General features: G+C 36.1%; 1 protein-coding gene across 2 annotated transcripts in view; it reads left to right on the forward strand.

Moving 5' to 3' along the window:
- The window catches only part of LOC150084464 (cell adhesion molecule Dscam1-like), a 616,978-nt gene that overhangs the window by 544,516 nt on the left and 53,465 nt on the right, over positions 1 to 18,997 (forward strand). The window contains exons 22-23 of one of the 2 annotated variants that reach the window (XM_090376089.1): positions 8,085 to 8,311; positions 16,628 to 16,691. In XM_090376089.1, coding sequence (XP_090232215.1) covers positions 8,085 to 8,311; positions 16,628 to 16,691 — 291 coding nt within the window. The remainder of the gene's footprint in view (positions 1 to 8,084; positions 8,312 to 16,627; positions 16,692 to 18,997) is intronic. The other variant, XM_090376090.1, reaches the window with a different exon arrangement.

Consider the following 18,997-nt stretch of genomic DNA (forward strand, 5'->3'; position numbering starts at 1 on the left):
TAGTAAGGAGAGGAAAGTGGAAGTATAAGAAAGGAAGATGTTGAAAATATAAAGAATGCAAAAATATTAATCATTAAGAATCAAATGATTTTATTTGATTCATCTAGTGAAATTTTCTAAATTGTTCCTGTCATGGCCTCCGACCTGTATTAACTTCTCATTTCGTATTAAATCTGGCGCCTCTGTAGCCAGGTGGGAAGGAGCAGCCGTGCGTAGCACACGCTTCTACGTGTGTACGTGTGCTACGCACTGCTGACCGGGGTTCGAGCCCGTCACCACCAAATACGGAGGATGCGGAAAGTTCAAGGGAATGACCACCGCATATCCCGGAGCAATATGGTCTTAGTTGCTAATGCTCCTAATAACAAACGTATTAAATATTTTCTTAACCAGAGTCCTCTGTAGTAGGTTCAGCCCTAAACCTTCTTGCCCTAAATTTTCTTCACTCGAGCTGGCCATTTCAGGTACCGAGTGGTCACTTCGGTATTCTTTCTCTTCTATTCTAGTTTTTAATTTTTTTTTCTTTCACCCTCTCTATCCTCAAATTTATTCTCTTCCCCTCCCTGTACTATATATTCAACACTAACATACTCCTATACCATTGCCAAGATTCATGGACTTTCCGAACCAAGGACACAGTATTAAATACTGCCATCTATCCGTCATATTAATCATCATTGCCCTGATCTGTTCTTCACCTTACTTTCCTATTGGGCGTAACTTTCTTTGTTCCCCTCCCCATGCAGTAAGCATGTATACTGCTCCATCACACTGCTGTTTTTTTTTTTTTTTTTATACACCTAGATATACACCTTTTAAATTTAAAAAAGTATAAATTTAAATTTTTTAATAATATTGAAATTTTCAAAAACATTCTGTTAAGTTTTAAAAATATTCAAAAAATTCTGCAGTTTGCTGCAGATAGTGTTGGGACACCCTCTTTGCCAATGCATACTCCAAATATATTTAAAAGTGTTTTGCAATCCTGTTGTCCATTGTTGTCTGCCTGCATTGACAGAGATATGCGAAACTGTATGACCCTATTGGATTATCACAAGTGTAGTCCTGTGACAGTTTGCTGTGATGTTCCGTTTTATTTTACTTTCCTTCCCGTATTGATGTTTTGTAATTCATTGACACTCATTCTATGCCTTACATAAGAATAATTGTTCATTATTTGTTTAAAAAAAATCTACAAAGTGTATGTCCAAACATCAGTGCTGATAACTAGGATTTTATATTTTATAATATGAATATAATCATTATCATATGGATTATGTATATTATTACATTCTTAAAATCATTAACATTTTTCACATTTACTCTGTTTTCAGCATCTTCCTTTCTTTTCTTCCACTTTACTATCCGTACTTCTTCTAGCTTGGTATCCACAATAAACGCTTCAGCTCAGTACTGAGATTTTTATATATTATAACACTCTTCGTTTGCAGTTAGCGCGTGAAGGAATGTGAAAGTTTCATATGAAACTTTCACATTATTTTCTCTACTGTAAATAGAAAGACTACAATATTGTAGTCTTTCTGTTTACAACTTATGTACTGTGTATTTAGGCAAAACAAAAAAAAAAAAAAAACGCTGGCGTAGCCGAGTAGTCAAACACCAGGATGCATAACTATATGTGCTTTGACTGACCGGGGTTCACGACCGTGACAGTTATATACAGTGCTGTTTCTTGTTTTCTGTCTATTTTTGAACTTCTGATAGTGATCTTCCCGGAATATAATGAGAAAATTCATTTTTTTTTACACACACACACACACACACACACACACACACACACACACACACACACACACACACACACACAGTGTGTTTCATTAAAAGGCACTGGGGTTTTCTAAATTTGAAATTTGTGTATTCAACTGCTTTTTAAATACATTTTCTTTCTATACATTACTCCGGTATATATATATATATATATATATATATATATATATATACATGTATATATATACCGGAGTAATGTATAGAAAGGGCCAAAAAGAAATCAATCATCGTAATCAGCTTATTATGTTATAATTTCATGTTAGATTGTTAAGTTGGGTTAAATAATGCCTTAAAATTATAAATATGTATGCGTAATTGTACTGTTGAAAGATGTAGGGAATTATAGAAGGCCAAATTATAATAAAACAAGAGTAGCAGATATCTACAAAATAGTGAAGACAAGTGGACACCCAAACTGCCAATAAATATCATTTAGGTCAGTGATGTTGAATCACAAGTGAAGGGGTCTGAGTTGGCCATATAGGGTTATTAGAGTTTACAAGATGGAGAACAACATGATAATAGAATAATACTGTACTCAAGAGTCAAGTGAGTTAGGACCGAAGTTAACTCGAACGCGTGTACTACTGTACGTTTGCGTTTGAACACGTGGTTGCGTCGTAATTATAAAATTATATATTTATTATTTTGCTATATTTACTTAACATTAAGAAATCGTGTTTTAGTTATTAATGCAAATTTAATCCTGTGATTTTGCTTTTAATCATTAGGTAATGATTAAAAAATAGAATCTTATCAAAAAATTGATTTCCGTAATAGTTACCGGCAAGATTTTTGATATTTTAACAGTCATCTTCTACTGTCGGTTCGGTGTTGGAGATGGATATACGTTATTTCCAATCGTATTTTTTTTTTTTTTTTTTTATGTGAACCCCAAACACGAGAGGTATTAGAACCTATAGTACTTAGTACCGTGCTTGGGTTGGAGGTTGAGAAGATGAAAGAAGATGTTTGTTAACATTGGACTTGAACTTCTGTAGATTGTAATTTTCAGAAAATACGTATGAAGGAAGGTTGCTATAGAAAACAGCAGTTGAATGAATAAATGAGGAAGATGAAAAGTTGGTTCTGTGGGTTTGAAGTTGAACAATAAATGGATGTTGGCTGGTGGCGGCACGTGTTCGGACTGTTTTGAAAGAGAGAGCGGGAATTATAGAAGCCAATTCAGAAGAACAGTGCCCATGGAAGTATCTGTAGAAGAGGCATGCAGCAGAAACAGTACATCTATGAGACAGCGAGTGGAGAGACTGTTCGAGATGAATTATTAATTAACCTAACTGCCCTCTTCTGAATGGAATCAAGAAGCCTGAGAGAGGTTTTGGGGACACCACCACCCCAGATGTGGGAACAATATTCCATGGCAGGGCGGATTTGCGATTTATACAGAGTGAGCAGCTGTTTGGAAGAAAAGTAACGCCGAGAGCGAAAGAGAAAACCAAGTTTTTTTAGATGCGGAGGAAGCAATATTTGTAATGTACTTGTGCCAAGAGAGATTAGAAGTTAGGGTAATCCCCAAAAGAGATATATCATTTTGCCTAGAAATCGCAGTGTCACTAAAGATAAGCATAGGAGCAGAAGAATCCTTTTTGCGAGATATTAGACAAGACTGAGTTTTAGAAGGGTTGAAATCAACCAAGTTGTCTTTGACCCACTGGAGAATTACCTGAAGATCGGCATTTAAGGAATTGGTAGCAGAATTTCGAGAATTTGAAGCTGATTGAGCAGGACAGGGTTTCTCAAAAGGGAAAGTGGAATGCAATGTGCTATCATCGGCAAAACTATGGATAGGATTTCCAGTCAATGGAAAAAGGTCATTAATATACAAGAGGAAAAGAGTGGGGGAAAGAACTGAACCTTGGAGGACGCCAGCATTAGTGGAAAAGTTAGAAGACAGAGAGCCATTTACCATCACCCTCAGTGAACGATGAGAGAGCAAACTGGATAACCAATTACTAAAAACAGTTGGCAAACCATAAGATGGAAGCTTGTTTAGAAGACCTTTATGCCAAACACGATCAAAAGCCTTTGAGATGTCAAGAGCAACTACTTGTTTTTCACCGAACCTTTCCATTGAATTAGTCCATAAATGGGTAACATAAGCCAGAATATCACCAGTGGATCGACACTGAAGGAATCCATACTGGCGATCGTTGATCAGACGGAAGGTTTCTAGGTAGTTTAAGAGTTGGCATTTAATTGATTTCTCCATTACTTTAGAAAGAGTAGAAGTAATTGCAATGGGAAGATGATTGGATGGGAGGGATTTGTCACCCTTTTTAGTAACTGGCTGGATATGAGCAAATTTCCAAGCAGAAGGAAAAACACCTTTGGAATAAGAAAGTGAAAAAAGGCGGCAAAGAATAGGAGTAAGTTCAGGAGCACAGGTTTTGAGAACAGGTGGAGAAATACCATCAGGACCTGGAGCCTTGTTAGCATCAAGATTCATCAAAATCCTTCTGATATCTTTTTGACGGAAGACCACAGGAGGCATTGAATGGAGCGTGTTGGGAATGGTGGGAGGCGTATTACCAAGATCATTAATACACGAGCTGGAAGAAAAATGGGATGCTAGCAGGTCAGCTTTATCCTTGGCTGAAGTGACAACAGAACCATCTCGTTTGGACAGAGGTGAGAGCAGAGATGGGCAAAAGTTGCGGCCAATAGCTTTGGCAACAGACCAGAATGCTCGGCTACCATTAGGGCAAGAAGCAAGTTTTCTACTCTTAGCCTGTTCAAACTGTAGTTTGGACTGATTAATAACTGCTTTACAATTGTTGCGAGCTTTGGTGTAGGCAGAAAATGAAACTGAAGAATTAGAAACAAGCCAATTACGATATGCAACATTCTTCTCTTGAACAGCCTTAGCACATTTATTGGAAAACAAAGGTTTAGATAAAGGACGAGATTTTAAAGTGGAGTGTGCGATAAAGGATTCCATTCCTGCAAGAATAATTTCATTGACACGATCTGAACAAACGTTGACATCAGAAGTTTTGAAACAGAAATCCGACCAAGGAAAAGAAGAAAAAAAGTCTCGCAGGTCATCCCATTTTGCATTCTTGTAATGCCAAACAACACGAGGTTGGGAATAGCCATGAGATAAAGTATCCATTGGAGAAGAGACAATCACCAAGTTGTGATTGAAGTGCCTAAAGGACCTCTCACTTCGACCGTGTACTTAGAAGGGTTGTTTGTGAGAAAAAGATCAAGCGTATTGGCTGTATGATTAGGATTGTCCGGTATTCTTGTAGGTAAATAAACAATCTGTGCTAGGTCATTAGTAATTGCAAAAGCCTCAGCATCTCTACCTGCTGGGTCGGTGTGACTAGAAAACGGAAGCCAGCTGGAGTTGTGAACATTAAAATCACCAAGGAAAATTACCTCACTGTTCGGAAACTTGGACTGGAGAAAGTCAAGTTGCAAAGAGAGGAAGTCAAAGAGCTCCAAGTGATTATTGGAGTTGGGAGAGCGGTAGAGACAACAGATGAATTTGACACAATGAGGTAGAGAGATTTTGAGCCAGAGAAGATCAAAGAGAGGAGATTCCAAATTGCCAAGTCTCTGACAGGGAATATCAGAACGGACATACGCACAAGTACCACCTTTGAGGCGAAAGAATCATACAGCGAATAATTTGGGCATCTGAGATGAGCAGTAGTTGAATCAACCGATAACTGAGATTCTGTCAGAAAAAGTACATGGGGTTTGGCAGACTGCAAGTGGAAATGGACATCGTTGAGATTAGAATTGAAACCACGTATATTTGTGAAATGAATTAGGAAGTGCTTGAGAGGTTTAGATCTTTTCGCAGATAAGCTTGCTCTATTAGTTTGACAATTCATGGTGTATTCAATAGTAAGAAAAAGTGGGTGGGACATGCTGTATGAAGTAATGAAATTTTTGGATATGGCGTACACGTGGTAAGAATATACCCAGATCCTTGACATAACGTGGCCTCGACAATGCTTCCCGCATACACACTACTCGGACTCCCTGCAGTCCTATCTGGCAGAGTAGAGGTAGCAAGATTATACACTAGCTGATCCGGAAGCCTCCTAGAGAGTTACCAATAGGTTCGGTCCTGTGTACTAACTAGCGGCCGGCCTGCGAACACCGTTTTAGAGCTGTACCCTCGAAATGTAAGGAATATTGGATCTCTCCGCGATGTTATCATAATCTCAAAAGTCGTCAATCATACTGCATGATGGAAGAGATTGGGAAGGGTTTACCAGAACTTAGCTCTAGAGACTAAACATGGGTTCCACCACTTCAAGCCTCCAATAAGCAAAGTGGTGGTATTTCACCGGTTGATGAGAGTCATCTACCACCTAGTACTGCCTGGTAACATAGAGGGGCGGCGTTCCTCCATGTGGTGTGGGCGCCACACCTCGACCCCTGCTTACGTTGATTCACACCTGGGTGGTCAGCCACCATGTACTTGTGCATGGAGGTTATACCCAGGATTAACCAGGGTTAATCCAGGGTTATACCCAGGATCAAACAGGCCCACCATCGTGAAGGTGCAAGTAAAGGATTTGGCTGTCACAGACCGTCCGGACTTTGCCGAAATTGGGTCCACTTGACTTGAGTGTCACCCGAATATCAGTTCCATCAGCGTTTTAGACTCACAGGTAGCAAGTACAGCTTGTCTGGCATATCTGAGAGAATGTCTGTGACAACCTCAAGGACCATTATTATTAACCAATTCTATATATCATTAACCAATTATTATTAACCAATTGAATATCGTTAACCAATTATTATTAACCAATTGTATATATTATTATTCAATTAATTAGCCAATTATTTTTGTCCGACAAGAAAACCGAGTTTAAAAAAATAAATAAAATAAAATAAAAACAGTTATTCAGCTCAGAGTTTTGCACACTAATCAGAATAACTTTCTCCTCATCCCAAATAGTTATATAAATAGTTCACAAATTATGGTATGTTAATAACAAAGCGCGCATAATTGTCATTCTATATTATTGAAAATATGAACTTGTGATTGTCTGAATTCGACTTTTTTGAAGTTACATTTTGATTTACCGATGTGGTTTAATATGCATTTCAGTATCATATAAAGAAATGTGATTACTGTGTAAATATTGTAAAGATGGCTTTTTATAAATTATATTTACTCCGATAATTAATAATACACTAATAATAAAATAATAAAGCAAATAAAAGCTTTTTGCTTTTATTTGCTTTATTTCTGGAATAAAAATAATTCCCCTTACACATAATATTATAACATAATTACATTATGTTATAATATGTATTATTTTGTAATATTATAATATTTATTTTATAATTTTATGATAGTTATATGTGTATAAGCAAAGTCCACATTTCTAGTGAGCATTTGTTACTTTTGGTTTAAATTTCTTGCCATAAGTCGTGAGGTTTCTTTGTGAAAGATGGTTTTGGATCAGTCTCCCTACAGCTTAAATGCCATTACTACGTTAAGTAAGACCGCTATCGGTATTTTCAAATACAATTCTAGAAAAGTTTTTTTGAAAATAATAGAACTTGAGAACTGTGAATCTGTGGTGACGAAGGCATATGTTTCGAATAATTTTAAGCGCCTTCGGGCTAGGTTGCTAGTTATCGATATTTATACTCAAACCGTTGAGTATTTTAAGATTCATGTTTAGGGGTTCGGTAGAGTATATTAGTTAGATATTATTGCCAATATTTTTAGAAGTCTACTGGGAAATTGAATAATACGAAGGAAATTTAGAAAGTGCAGAAAATATACTTTCAATAGAACCGTTTTTTTTTTTTTTTTTTTTCTCCAATAAAGTAGCCGCTAGCATGAAAGCGAAAAGTTCTCTGTTGTCATACTCGAGTATTCGGAAAAAGAAAAGAGATACAAAAGTGTAAAAAATAATATCAATAAAAAAAATCTAGTCCCTTGGCATGACAGATGACACTCCATCTTTCTGCCATCGCCGTGTGAAATATTCAGCAGATAATGATTTCCTTGAAAGTTCCTTCTTTTTATTTCGCACTTCCCTTTCCAGCGTAATTATACCACACTTCACTTTTTCGCTTTTGAAATCTTGTACAATGATTTTTTGTGCGATTTTTTTTTGGCTTTATCGGTTATTTCACAAGAATTTCTTGTCGAAACACTGTGGGCCACGAAAACGACAGTAATATATATTAATAATATACGTTGCTGTTATTTATTTTAAAAAATATGTTTCATTATTATTGCATATTTTTTTTTATTAGAAATAATGTATTTATTCAACTTTATTTTCCAACAGGAAGCGATTCCAACAATACCACAAAGACAGAAAATGTTCCCCTTTCTGTAACCTCCGACCAGAGTCAAGATCCGGCTTATTTCCCAACGCCATATAATAGTTGCAGAATGCCAATATACAGCAGAACAGAGGAAGTTATATATAGGCTACATAACACAGAGAACGTAGGAAAATTCGAAGGAATCGGTCGGGGATATACTTACGATATTCCATATCCACCTAGAGAAGTAAGTAATAAGTTGTGCATCTAAAACTGAATGCTCTGCCATAAGAAATATTTCTATACCGTGGATTCATGATTTGAAATCATTATCAGAGAAACTCCACTGGAAGCTAACAGTATCAGAGAAATTTAGATTATTTCCCCTCTGTTATCCTTTTGCATACATCCATTTCATTCTTTTCTTTGCCGCACACATCCCATATTTCTCACCCCCTGTAAACCACGATCGATGCGACAATCAGTGGCGAACAGGTTCTCGTTTCAGTATCTGCAATGTACGGGTAATCCAGCTGATTTGTTGCCATATCTCACGGGATGCGGTTTCTCACAGCTCGTCACCATCGACGCATGTGTACAGAGAGCCCCGGGTTGTTTAAAATTCATCCGTAGTTCTCTAGTAAGAAAATAAAAAGAAGCAAGGAACATAACAGAGTAGGATAGAGTGTAGAAAGCTTTCGCTGATAACAAGGCTGGAGGTCACATGAAAATTGCACTTGTGTGCTTTTGAACATAACATTTTGATGTCGTAACAGGAAACTTCCCTTGCTGCCATTGGCATAGAATATACTCTTATTATTTTAAATTTTTGCTCCATGAAAAGTAGTAAATAAAGCTGGAGGTTTGAAATTTGATTTGGGAGTAGTGACGACACTGGTATGGGCAAAGCCGTGTTAATTTAGGTGGGAAAGAAAAAACAAAACAGGAGAAATTTACAGAATTTTATCCTTTTAGTAGGGTGAATCATACTTGTCACACAGCGCTGTGATATAAATGGACGAAGGATTTTAAAAATAATGTTGAATTAGTTGTGCGAACTTGAATGCCCGCATGCAGCTAGCTGCTCTGAATCGGATCTTTGTCAGAGAAATTATAATCAGGATTAAACGTCGTGTTTCCGGTGTGATATCATTCTTGCTAAAAATGTCGGCCTTTGCAATGCAGAGAGCCTCATCCAACCCTACCTAAAATGCAACGAGTTGAGTGGACGTTGGGAATTGCCAACTCCGTTTCGCCAATTGTAACCGTCAAGAAGAGCAAAATGTGTTGGTACGTTTCGTACCTCCACCGTCTCTTTACAAATTAACCCTGATTATTTTTAACTCTTTTATTCACATCAAATTGAAGTCTCCAAGAATATGCCATGAGGTGAACTTGTCATAAATATTAGTGCATCTCAATACGGGTACGACGGTGGGAGGGCAAACCCTCGTGCATTATTATTGTTATCAATACTGTAATAAAGTTTTTAACTTTATTAAAATTTGATGTGAATAAAAGAGTTAAAAATAATCAGTGATAAATTTGTAAAGAGACGATGGAGGTATGAAGCGTACCAACACATTTTGCTCTTCTTGTAATAATGCACGTCAACTAGTATTTTTCACAGAAAAAAAAAAAAAATGTTCTAGATCAACGTTTCTCAACTGATGGTATGGTACGGTACGTGAATAACGAACAGTTGAATTTTAAATGTACGAAATTATGTAAATATGAAAATAGAACCAGATTTAAAGAAACTAATTACTGTCAAACAAGCTCAAGTGTCACATTAAGTCAATTATTTTTGTTAAATATTTGTTCAAATTCACCCGATTTATTGCATAATCATTTATTAAATCACCATTTATTAAAGTTATTGCATCACCATTTATTAAATCACCATGTTAATCAAGTATTTTAGAGTTTATTTTGTTTAATATACAAATTTGTACATATTTTAAAGAGTGGTAGCGAAATTTTTCAAGTTTAGTTTTGGTGGTACAAGTATTAAAAAAAGTTGAGAACCGCTGCTTTAGATAATTTTTGAACGCCGATTCCAGATCTACCAGTATTTTGGGTATCTCTAGCACGCCTTGCCTGTTCGGTTTGTTTTCTACCAACCGATTGCTGTAATTAACTAAGCTTACCTGAAGCTTGGATATACTAAACTGCTGAAATATAATTATTACCAACCAAGTTGTGGCATAACTCCAATGAATGACCTTGATTTTGATTAAAGGTCAGTGGTCAAAGAGCCAAGATACTGACCGACGCACTTAAAAAAAAATGGGTTTACGTGAAACTATTAATTTTTCTTTCTGTAAACTCTGTTATTAACTATTTAAACTATTAATTTCAAGGTCGTTTTGTTGTCTTGTTTCGTGTGTACAAATCCCACTTATTTTTGTTTTTTGTGGGGAAGGGGATCTCCTAGCAGATCTCCTGTACTCAAATTGAATTATATAAAATTTTGCAACTGGGTTACAGAAATCCCAAGTTAAATTATCAACTGGGGATGATACCTTTTCATCTTCACCAGTGTGAACACTGGTGAAGATGAAAATGACCTAGGGGGTAGTTATGATAAAGCGCGATATGAAGTTCTTTCAACAGTGTAATAAGATTTTAAAACAGCAGATGGAATACAGTCAATGATATAGATTTACTGTATTCCATCTGCCGTACAAATCAATAGTCAGACAAAACCTTGAATACTACATGCAAGTCTGGCATGTAGATTTTTAGTTTTAAGTTTTAATTTTTAGCTATTGACGAATTGTTTTCCAGCAGATGTCGCTTAATCTTTGCTTCTCTACATCGCTCCTCCATTTTTATGCGGATGGCGATCCCCTTATGATGTCTATTTAAACTACTGAAGGATCACTTTTCCGTAGATTTGGAAGTGATAATAACGTAAAAGCTGACTTTTTAAAGTGGCTGTGTACAGCCCCAAAGAATTATATGCAGCAGGGACTGAAGTACTACCGCATCGATGGAACAAGTGGCTCTGAGTAACAGGAGAGCACGTCGAGAATTGATCGCAGTCTAAAATTATTTCATCTTCTGTAGAGAATTTTTTTACAAGTACAGTTCATATAGACCTTGAACAACTCTTGTACAATCAACTTGTTTTTCTCTTTTTTGCCAGATGTCATTACAGCATTTCATCTTGTCCGAAACACACACTTCTATCCTCGCCTTTTCCTCCTTTTGGAGTGACACAACCTTCCATCTCTTATACGTTAGGAAAGCCAGTGCTTGAAGTTGGAAAGAAAGGAAGTAAGGTGATTTTGAAATTTATGTCATCTCATAGAAAGTAGAAAGACGGTTTCTAAATTTCTTGATCTTCAAAGATGAATAAAAAAAGTCTTGTTTCCTTATTTTTTTTCATCTCCTCTAAAAAACCGAAATGAATCGGTTAGTTTCTAGGAAATAACTGATTTTTTTCTGCATTAAAGTGTTTTGCATTCTTCCATTGCCGTTGCATTGCATCTAAAAATACCAACCTTTTCTTCTTTTTTTCTATGTTCCAGTAAATGTCTATCGAATCGTTTATTCGCTAAATATTCGTTTCACCTTGTAGGAAGCGTACAGTTAGAATTACCATTAAGCGCATTGTATTAACTCATGAGACTTTAATTATGGAAAGGTGGTGTAGAAAACGTGAGAATGCATTCATTATCATTTATGTTGTATTTTATCTATAATAGTAAGAAGGAAAATGCTGGAGAAAAGAAAGACTTCCAGCCTAATCCAAGTAAAACCGCGAAAATGTAGCAGGATGGACCAAATTAAATAAATAAATTTTATTTATTTAATTTACAAACCAAATCACAGTGCAGCCAATTTGAAGTTGATCTGTTAGTATTACGCCATGCAGATCCCAGAAAACTGATAGCCTCACCTTGCCAGCGCTCGGTTGCACCTTTGCCTTTTTTGGGGAAGTGGCGATTCTTCATGCTTCCTTTGTTTTGACATTTGTTTAGTTTCGGGATTATAGTAATGGATCTAGGTTTCATACATGGTGACTATCGGTGAAAAAACTCCTCTTGCTCTTCCTGGCACGTTGACAACATTTATTGTGCACACTGTGCCCTTCCCTTACTTCTTCTGGTAAGAGATCAGAATTCTGAGAACCCATCTAGCAGACACCAAACTCATAGGCAACAGTTGATGGATGATGTTCTCCACAGACCCTACACTAATTTGGAGCTCTGCAGCTAGTTCTTTGAGACTAATACGGCGATCTTCCAGGATTAATGGCTCAATTTTTGCAACTCTCTTCTGTTACAGCAGTTTCTGGGAGTCTTGGGATTTCTTCATCATGCACTGAGCTTCTTCCAAGTTTGAATTGTTTATAGCAATGTGTAACAACAAGACAGACATGCTTTTTGAAAATACAGTAGATTTTCGTTTATGTTTGAGTTGGGGGGCGGCTTAACTGGCGATGTTATGAATCCTGGAAGTCCAAGTCGGATAACGCAAACAAAAAAAAAAAAAAAAACATTTGTGCAGTCTTCTCCATAAAGAGCAACCATTTCTTTGTGGATTGTTTTTGGTGTTTTTCCATTGCAGAAAGAAGTACCGAATCACTGATCTGTATTCCACTATGTCCATTGTGATACTGGACATAGTGGAAACTGAAAGACACTATGTCATTCAAAGCTGTAAAGAAAAAATGATGAATTGTCAGATCGAAACCAAAATTTGCGCGATTGCTCTAGATATTTCAAGGTACCACACATAAAATTTCATCTTTCTATCACAACTACTGCTAGGTTATTACAAGTATGTTTTTGAATTTCCCTCGTATAAAAAGGAGAGATGCCAAGAATTAATTCATTAGAAGGAAAGCCGGAAAAACGAAATCATCTTTAATGTTTCTATCGAACATTTGTTTTTATCTGAAACTGTAACGATTATGATATAACCATGGCATTAAAAATTCATTTAAAAGGTACACTTGGGCCACAGCTGGCCTTTTGTCTCTAAACATCCATACTAATAAGAAACAGTTACGATTACATTCGATGATATTTAACTATACTATTACACTCGGGAATACGTGGAGCATTCAACTGAATGCTTCCTTGAACGTGTATTGCCGACACAAATTGTATCTAACCATGCTGTTCACAAGTTTCTGATCATTCTTCAGCTATTCAATTAATAAAATACTTTCTTGAGGACATGCTTTTTGAAAATACAGTAGACTTTTGTTTATGCTTGGGGGGGGGGGGGCTCAACCGGCTGCATTATGATTCCGGGAAGTACAAGTCGGATAACGCAAAAAAAAACAAAAAAAAAAAAAAAAAAAAAACATGTCATCTGATAGAGTTGTTATTTTTTTTTATTGTTTTTTTTTTTTTTTTGTTTGGTTTTGTTTTTTTAAATATTCCTGTTGAGTGATTGTTAAACCCGATCGCTACCTTTGCTATCTTGGCGAGTACCTCACTCTGTTCATATGTCAGTAATCCTTTAGGGCCTTTAGTTTTACTACTGTACATAGTAGTAAAACTATGTAACATAGTAAAAAGCGCTAACGTGTTAACTTCAACGAAGCTCATCTGGAGCGATCGTTTCGGTAGTTTGACGGATTTCTTGTGTTGCGAGAAGCATAAATCGGGAAGATGATCCAGTGAAGACAACTTAGTTACATACGTAGCAATAGCGGGAGGTTGATTTATAACTGTATTAATAGTGGGAATTGCACTTTGATTTAGCTAGAGTAATGCTAGACAATTTTAAGAGTGGACCATTGAAAGGGTTGCAAAACTTACAACCCAGTACTTGGGATTACAGTGCCCACTGCGTATAAAAGAATTACGTTAGTGTTATCGTTGCTCGCTCAATGTCTATAGCAGCTCATCTCCACATCTTTCCAAAAAGACTTAAGTTCATGACTTTGGTTTTTCATCATGCAAACTGACCATAGAACACAGTTCATATACTCTGTGAACTTGAGTGTTTCGTTCTTATTCTGAAATAATCCACCCTACTCTTATTAATGTTATGGTATGTTATTAATGTCTTATTATGGTATGTATTGTATGTATTACAATACATACCATAAACTAGTTAGATCAGAACAGATAGCAGATAAAAATTAAAACTTGTCAAGAATCCTGAGAGCACAGAACTTCATGTTTAAAGATGAAAACTTAATGAGTCCTGCTTTTACATGAGACTCATTAAGTTTAATATTTCACAGATTAAATATAAATTTTAATATATGAAATACTTAGATGGCTTGACATTATGATAAATGCGATCGGCCTGAGAACTCTGCCCTAATGGCAGAGCTACAGATCGTATTGATTAGTTGTTTCCACCGGCTAATTCAGTGATCCCTGCATGTAAAGTTCCTCCTGAAATTATTCCCAAGGGTCTTTTTTTTACCTCAACCAAGAAAACTGGCCTTAGGGTACATGAAAAACTTTACAAACACCGAACGCTTGATACATCGTGCTTAATTTAGTTTACCCCGGTCGAAAACAACCAAAATCTATGGAATTAGTAAAAATGTCGCTGTTTAGATTAGTTTATAATATATTATAGAAAATTTTAATTTATTTGAGGAACTGACGTTTGTTAACTTATCCTTATTGAAATTTTAAGAAAAACGCATACACTGAAAAAAAAAAAAAAAAAAATGCATGTAGTATTTGAGGCAGAAAGGGACGAAGTTATTTTAGAATTATCTCGACTTCTGCTCACCTCCTTCTCTGCCACTTCATGTCCAGTGGATATTTGAAGAGCATACTTGTAGATCGCATTTGTGGATTCAGACAAGGAAATTTTTTTTATATAATATTATCTGTGTCACTGCAAAGCTATTTTAGTAATGTTTATCGGTTTTGTTAGTATTTATACGTGATGCAAACACCAGAGAAAAGAACGATCTGAGAAATTACAGTTAAATGATTAATAATTACTGTTATGATTTTAATAATTACTGTGCAGTTTATTGGCTCCTAACATAGTGAGTGATGTGCTCAGACACTGTTATCTCAGCTTTCATTGTGTCATAGTTAAATCTAGAGCAAAGCATTATGCTGTGAAAGCTATATACAGTCATTGCATATCACAACGCCTACCTGCCCAAAGATGAAGTGCAAATCAGTTTCGAATCACAGGTCAAGATAGAGGTATACACTTTAAATAAAAACAGTTTATTTGCCCATTGTAATGGTGCTTTTTATTTAGAGTAGTGCAATACGAAGGCAACTCTTGGCAAAGTGCCTCCCGAATGTGAAATCGATGCACCAAGTAGCCAACCCAGTTGTTCGTAGCTGTGCACAGAAGAGACTATGCCTGACATGTACAATGTCATGAGAAATGAAACAGAGCAAGTAAATTGTTCAATAATATTTAATATTAGGAGGAACATTTTATATTTCATCGCCTATAAGTGAAGATCTTTCAAATTCAAATTGTTTCTAATAAATGTACGTAAATTGTCACGTGTTTCCGAAATCAATATCAAAAAATGAAGCAGTTAACACAAATAACTAAATACAAGATTTTTTTATATCCGTTTTTTTTTTCTTCTTCTTATAACATAATAAGCGGTAGCGACCTTTGTTCACGTGTTGAAATTTCGCCGTATATATGTATAGGATTTCATATTAATGGAATAAAAACCGAAAAATATCAAGTATCATAATACTTTTTGTAAAATATTAATTATACGTGCGCTTTGCAACCGGACAAAGTTCATGAAGAAAACGTTTAAATAATATAAGTGAAGGGTGCGCGGTGAATATAAAATCGGGTTCCTGTCTTCATTAAAAGTCTTTCAATGACACTTCTAAAAAGCGGATATATTTTACCTATTAGAGATACTTGGATAAAGATACACTTACACACACACGTAGTTAAATTTGTACATGTCCAAAAGTGTTAAATGGTGTAATACAAATACAGTTGCTAAAATAGTTACCTTTGAACAGTAAATATTAGTATCTCTAAGGGTGTATTTCATTATCTTCAAGGGTATATGAGACGCAATACTTTTTTGAGACTCAATACCTTTCTTACTTTTGGCGTATTTTATTCCCAACTTTCCCCCTTCCCCTTTTCTCACATTATCCTGATCATTGCATTCAGACTGTGGTTCTCTTTTGGTTGCTTTTGTCCTTGAGTATCTTGTGCGATATTATACGATTAAAAAACACATTGACATTTCTCATGTACTTAAAAATTAAAAAAAAACAAAGAAAACTAAATACTTTTTATCAGTTCATTAACTACTGATTTTAAAAATTCGCATTATTTTAATCTTGTATTTGTTAACTCCTCAGATATATGCTATTTGTTAGATGCCATTTTTTGTGACATAAATTGCATATTTTTGTCTAAAATGTAAACTTAACATATATACCTTTTTAATGGTTTTCTTGAATATACAGTTTGTGTGTGTCAATGCATTTTGGTAAGATGATATGCTGTTTGTGTGTAAATAAATTTAAATAAAATTAATAAAAAAAAGTACAAATTTTCGCTTAGAATTTTAAAAGTTAATACCAATAAAATATTCTTAAATATAAATATCTTTTAGACAGAAAAGAGATATATTCCGTATGAGCAGCCAGCAGAAATATACCATCCCACAAGTCATAAAGGTAAGGCTCTTAATTTATATCTATTCCATAATTGAATATTACATATTACTCGTATCTTATGCTAAAAATATATTAGCATTAGCAAGGACACATTATGCAAGAAATCAAGGTTATATAACATCAGCCAAAAAAAAAACAACAACACACACCCTTCTCATTTCACCCATTCACTCGCTCCAAATGTTTGTCCAGTTCTGCCTTGAATCTGTTTAAGCTATCAACTTTTATGACAGATGGAAGTTTGTTCCAGCAATCAACCACCTGGCTAAAGGCAAACTTCCGCACATCAATCCTACATCTACCTTTCCTCAATTTCAATTTATGCCCTCTCAGGCGATTATTCTGATCAAGAGGAAGGATCCCATCAGCATTGAGAATGCTCAAACCATTCAAGACTTTATACACCTCAATCAGATCCCCTCGCAGGTTCCTCGTCTCCAGACTGTAATTTGCAACATTCTTTTCCTACTAACATTTTCCTACACCTGTTTTGCTTTCCGAAGTGTAATAGGAACAGTACCTGGATAACACAGTTTCTTATCCCATGCCATTTTTCAAATGGTGCTGTCTGGGTGGTGGTATCCGCCGAGAAAAAGTAACAGTAGTCTTCACGGTGAAACGTTACTTATTCGAGGTAGTGCAGTATCATGGTAACTCATTGTGAAGGTATTCCCAATATAAGGTGTACTCAATGATGCCAATTCCTAGTTTACTTAGTAGCTGGCTGCGTGTAGAAATAATGCACTTGCACTAACTTACATGTAAGTTAATAATTTCGCAACCTAAGGCTTTTATAGCCCTAAAGTGCTTAATGACAGTCGTATACTCTAACGTGACGAACGACAACTGCGAGCGGGATTGCCAACTGATGTACAGAAACTTCTCAATCAATTCTATTTTCGAACCTAGATAGAAGCATTGGTAAATGTCAGTGTTCAGACTTCACTGTTAGAACTGGGGCGGTAACATGTCTAATTCGGATATCAGAACAGATTAGTTGCCAGAAACCGTGATTACAACTGGACTTTCGAAAGTTCTAAATATTAGCATTAGTATTAGCAAAGGCACATGATGCAAGAAAGCAAGCTTATATAGCATCAGCCAAATAAAAACTCTTATTTCACCCATCCAATCGTTCCAACTGTTTGTCTAGTTCTGCCTTGAATTTAAGTTATCAACTTCTACATCGAAGATGGAAGTTTGTTCCAGCAGTCAACCAGCCGCTGGCTAAAGTCAAACTTCCGCACATCTATCCTACAACTGTCTTTCCTAAATTTGAATTTATGCCCTCTCAGGCGATTATTCTGAGCAAGACGAAAAATCCCATCAGCATTGAGCATGCTAAAACCATTCAAGGCAGATCATCTCGCAGGTGCCAGTCTCCAGACACTGTGATTTGCAAAACTTAAGCCTTTCTTCATAAGAGCAACCCATTTGTTCCATTTCCTAAGCTTGTTGCCCTTCTCTTTACTCGTTGCAACAGCTCTACTTAAAATGAAGCCTCCAGATCTGTATACAGTACTCAAGGTGTGGCCTGACCATTGCCTTATTTGAATGGGGATAATCACGTCCCTAACCCTTCTAGAAAAATTCCTCTATGTCATTGACAAGACACCTTGAGCAACTCTTGCAGACCATCTGCATTCCTCAAAAAACTTCATAACTGACTGCACAATTACTACCAGGTCCTTTTCACTCTCTACCACTGTCAGTGTAGTACCACACAGTTGATACGTTAATCTGGGGTTACTCCTTCCCATATACAGTACTTGACATTTTTCAATGTTAAACTTCAGTTGCCACCCCATCTCAGCCCATCTGCTCAAATTTTCTAGATCCTGTTGCAGCAGTGTATCGTCATTAGTGTCATTAACATCCCTGTTGACCTTCGTATCGTCTGCAAACTTAGACATTAAGCCTGATATACTATCATCGATATCATTAATGAATACAGAAAACAATAATGGACCCAAAACTGAACCCCGGGGACTCCACAAATTACATTAGTCCACGAAGAGCAGTATCCAATCAATTGATTATTACTCGCTGTCTTCTCCCACTCAACCATCCCTTTATCCATAGCAGCAATTTGCCTCCAATTTGTGCAACAGTATCAAAAGCCTTTCTAAGATCCAAATATATGATATCAGAATTATTCTTTGCATCCAGTTCCTCATCATAGTATCCAATAAAATTGGTCAAACAAGACTTCCCCTTAACAAACTCATGCTGTGTCCGAGCGATAACTGAAGTCTTGTCTAGATGATCCTGCAATGCTTCTTTAACCAGTGCCTCCATTAAGTTCC

Source organism: Mastigoproctus giganteus, chromosome 6, assembly GCF_048544385.1.
Source record: "Mastigoproctus giganteus isolate SK-2022 chromosome 6, ASM4854438v1, whole genome shotgun sequence".
Lineage (NCBI taxonomy): Eukaryota > Metazoa > Arthropoda > Arachnida > Uropygi > Thelyphonidae > Mastigoproctus > Mastigoproctus giganteus.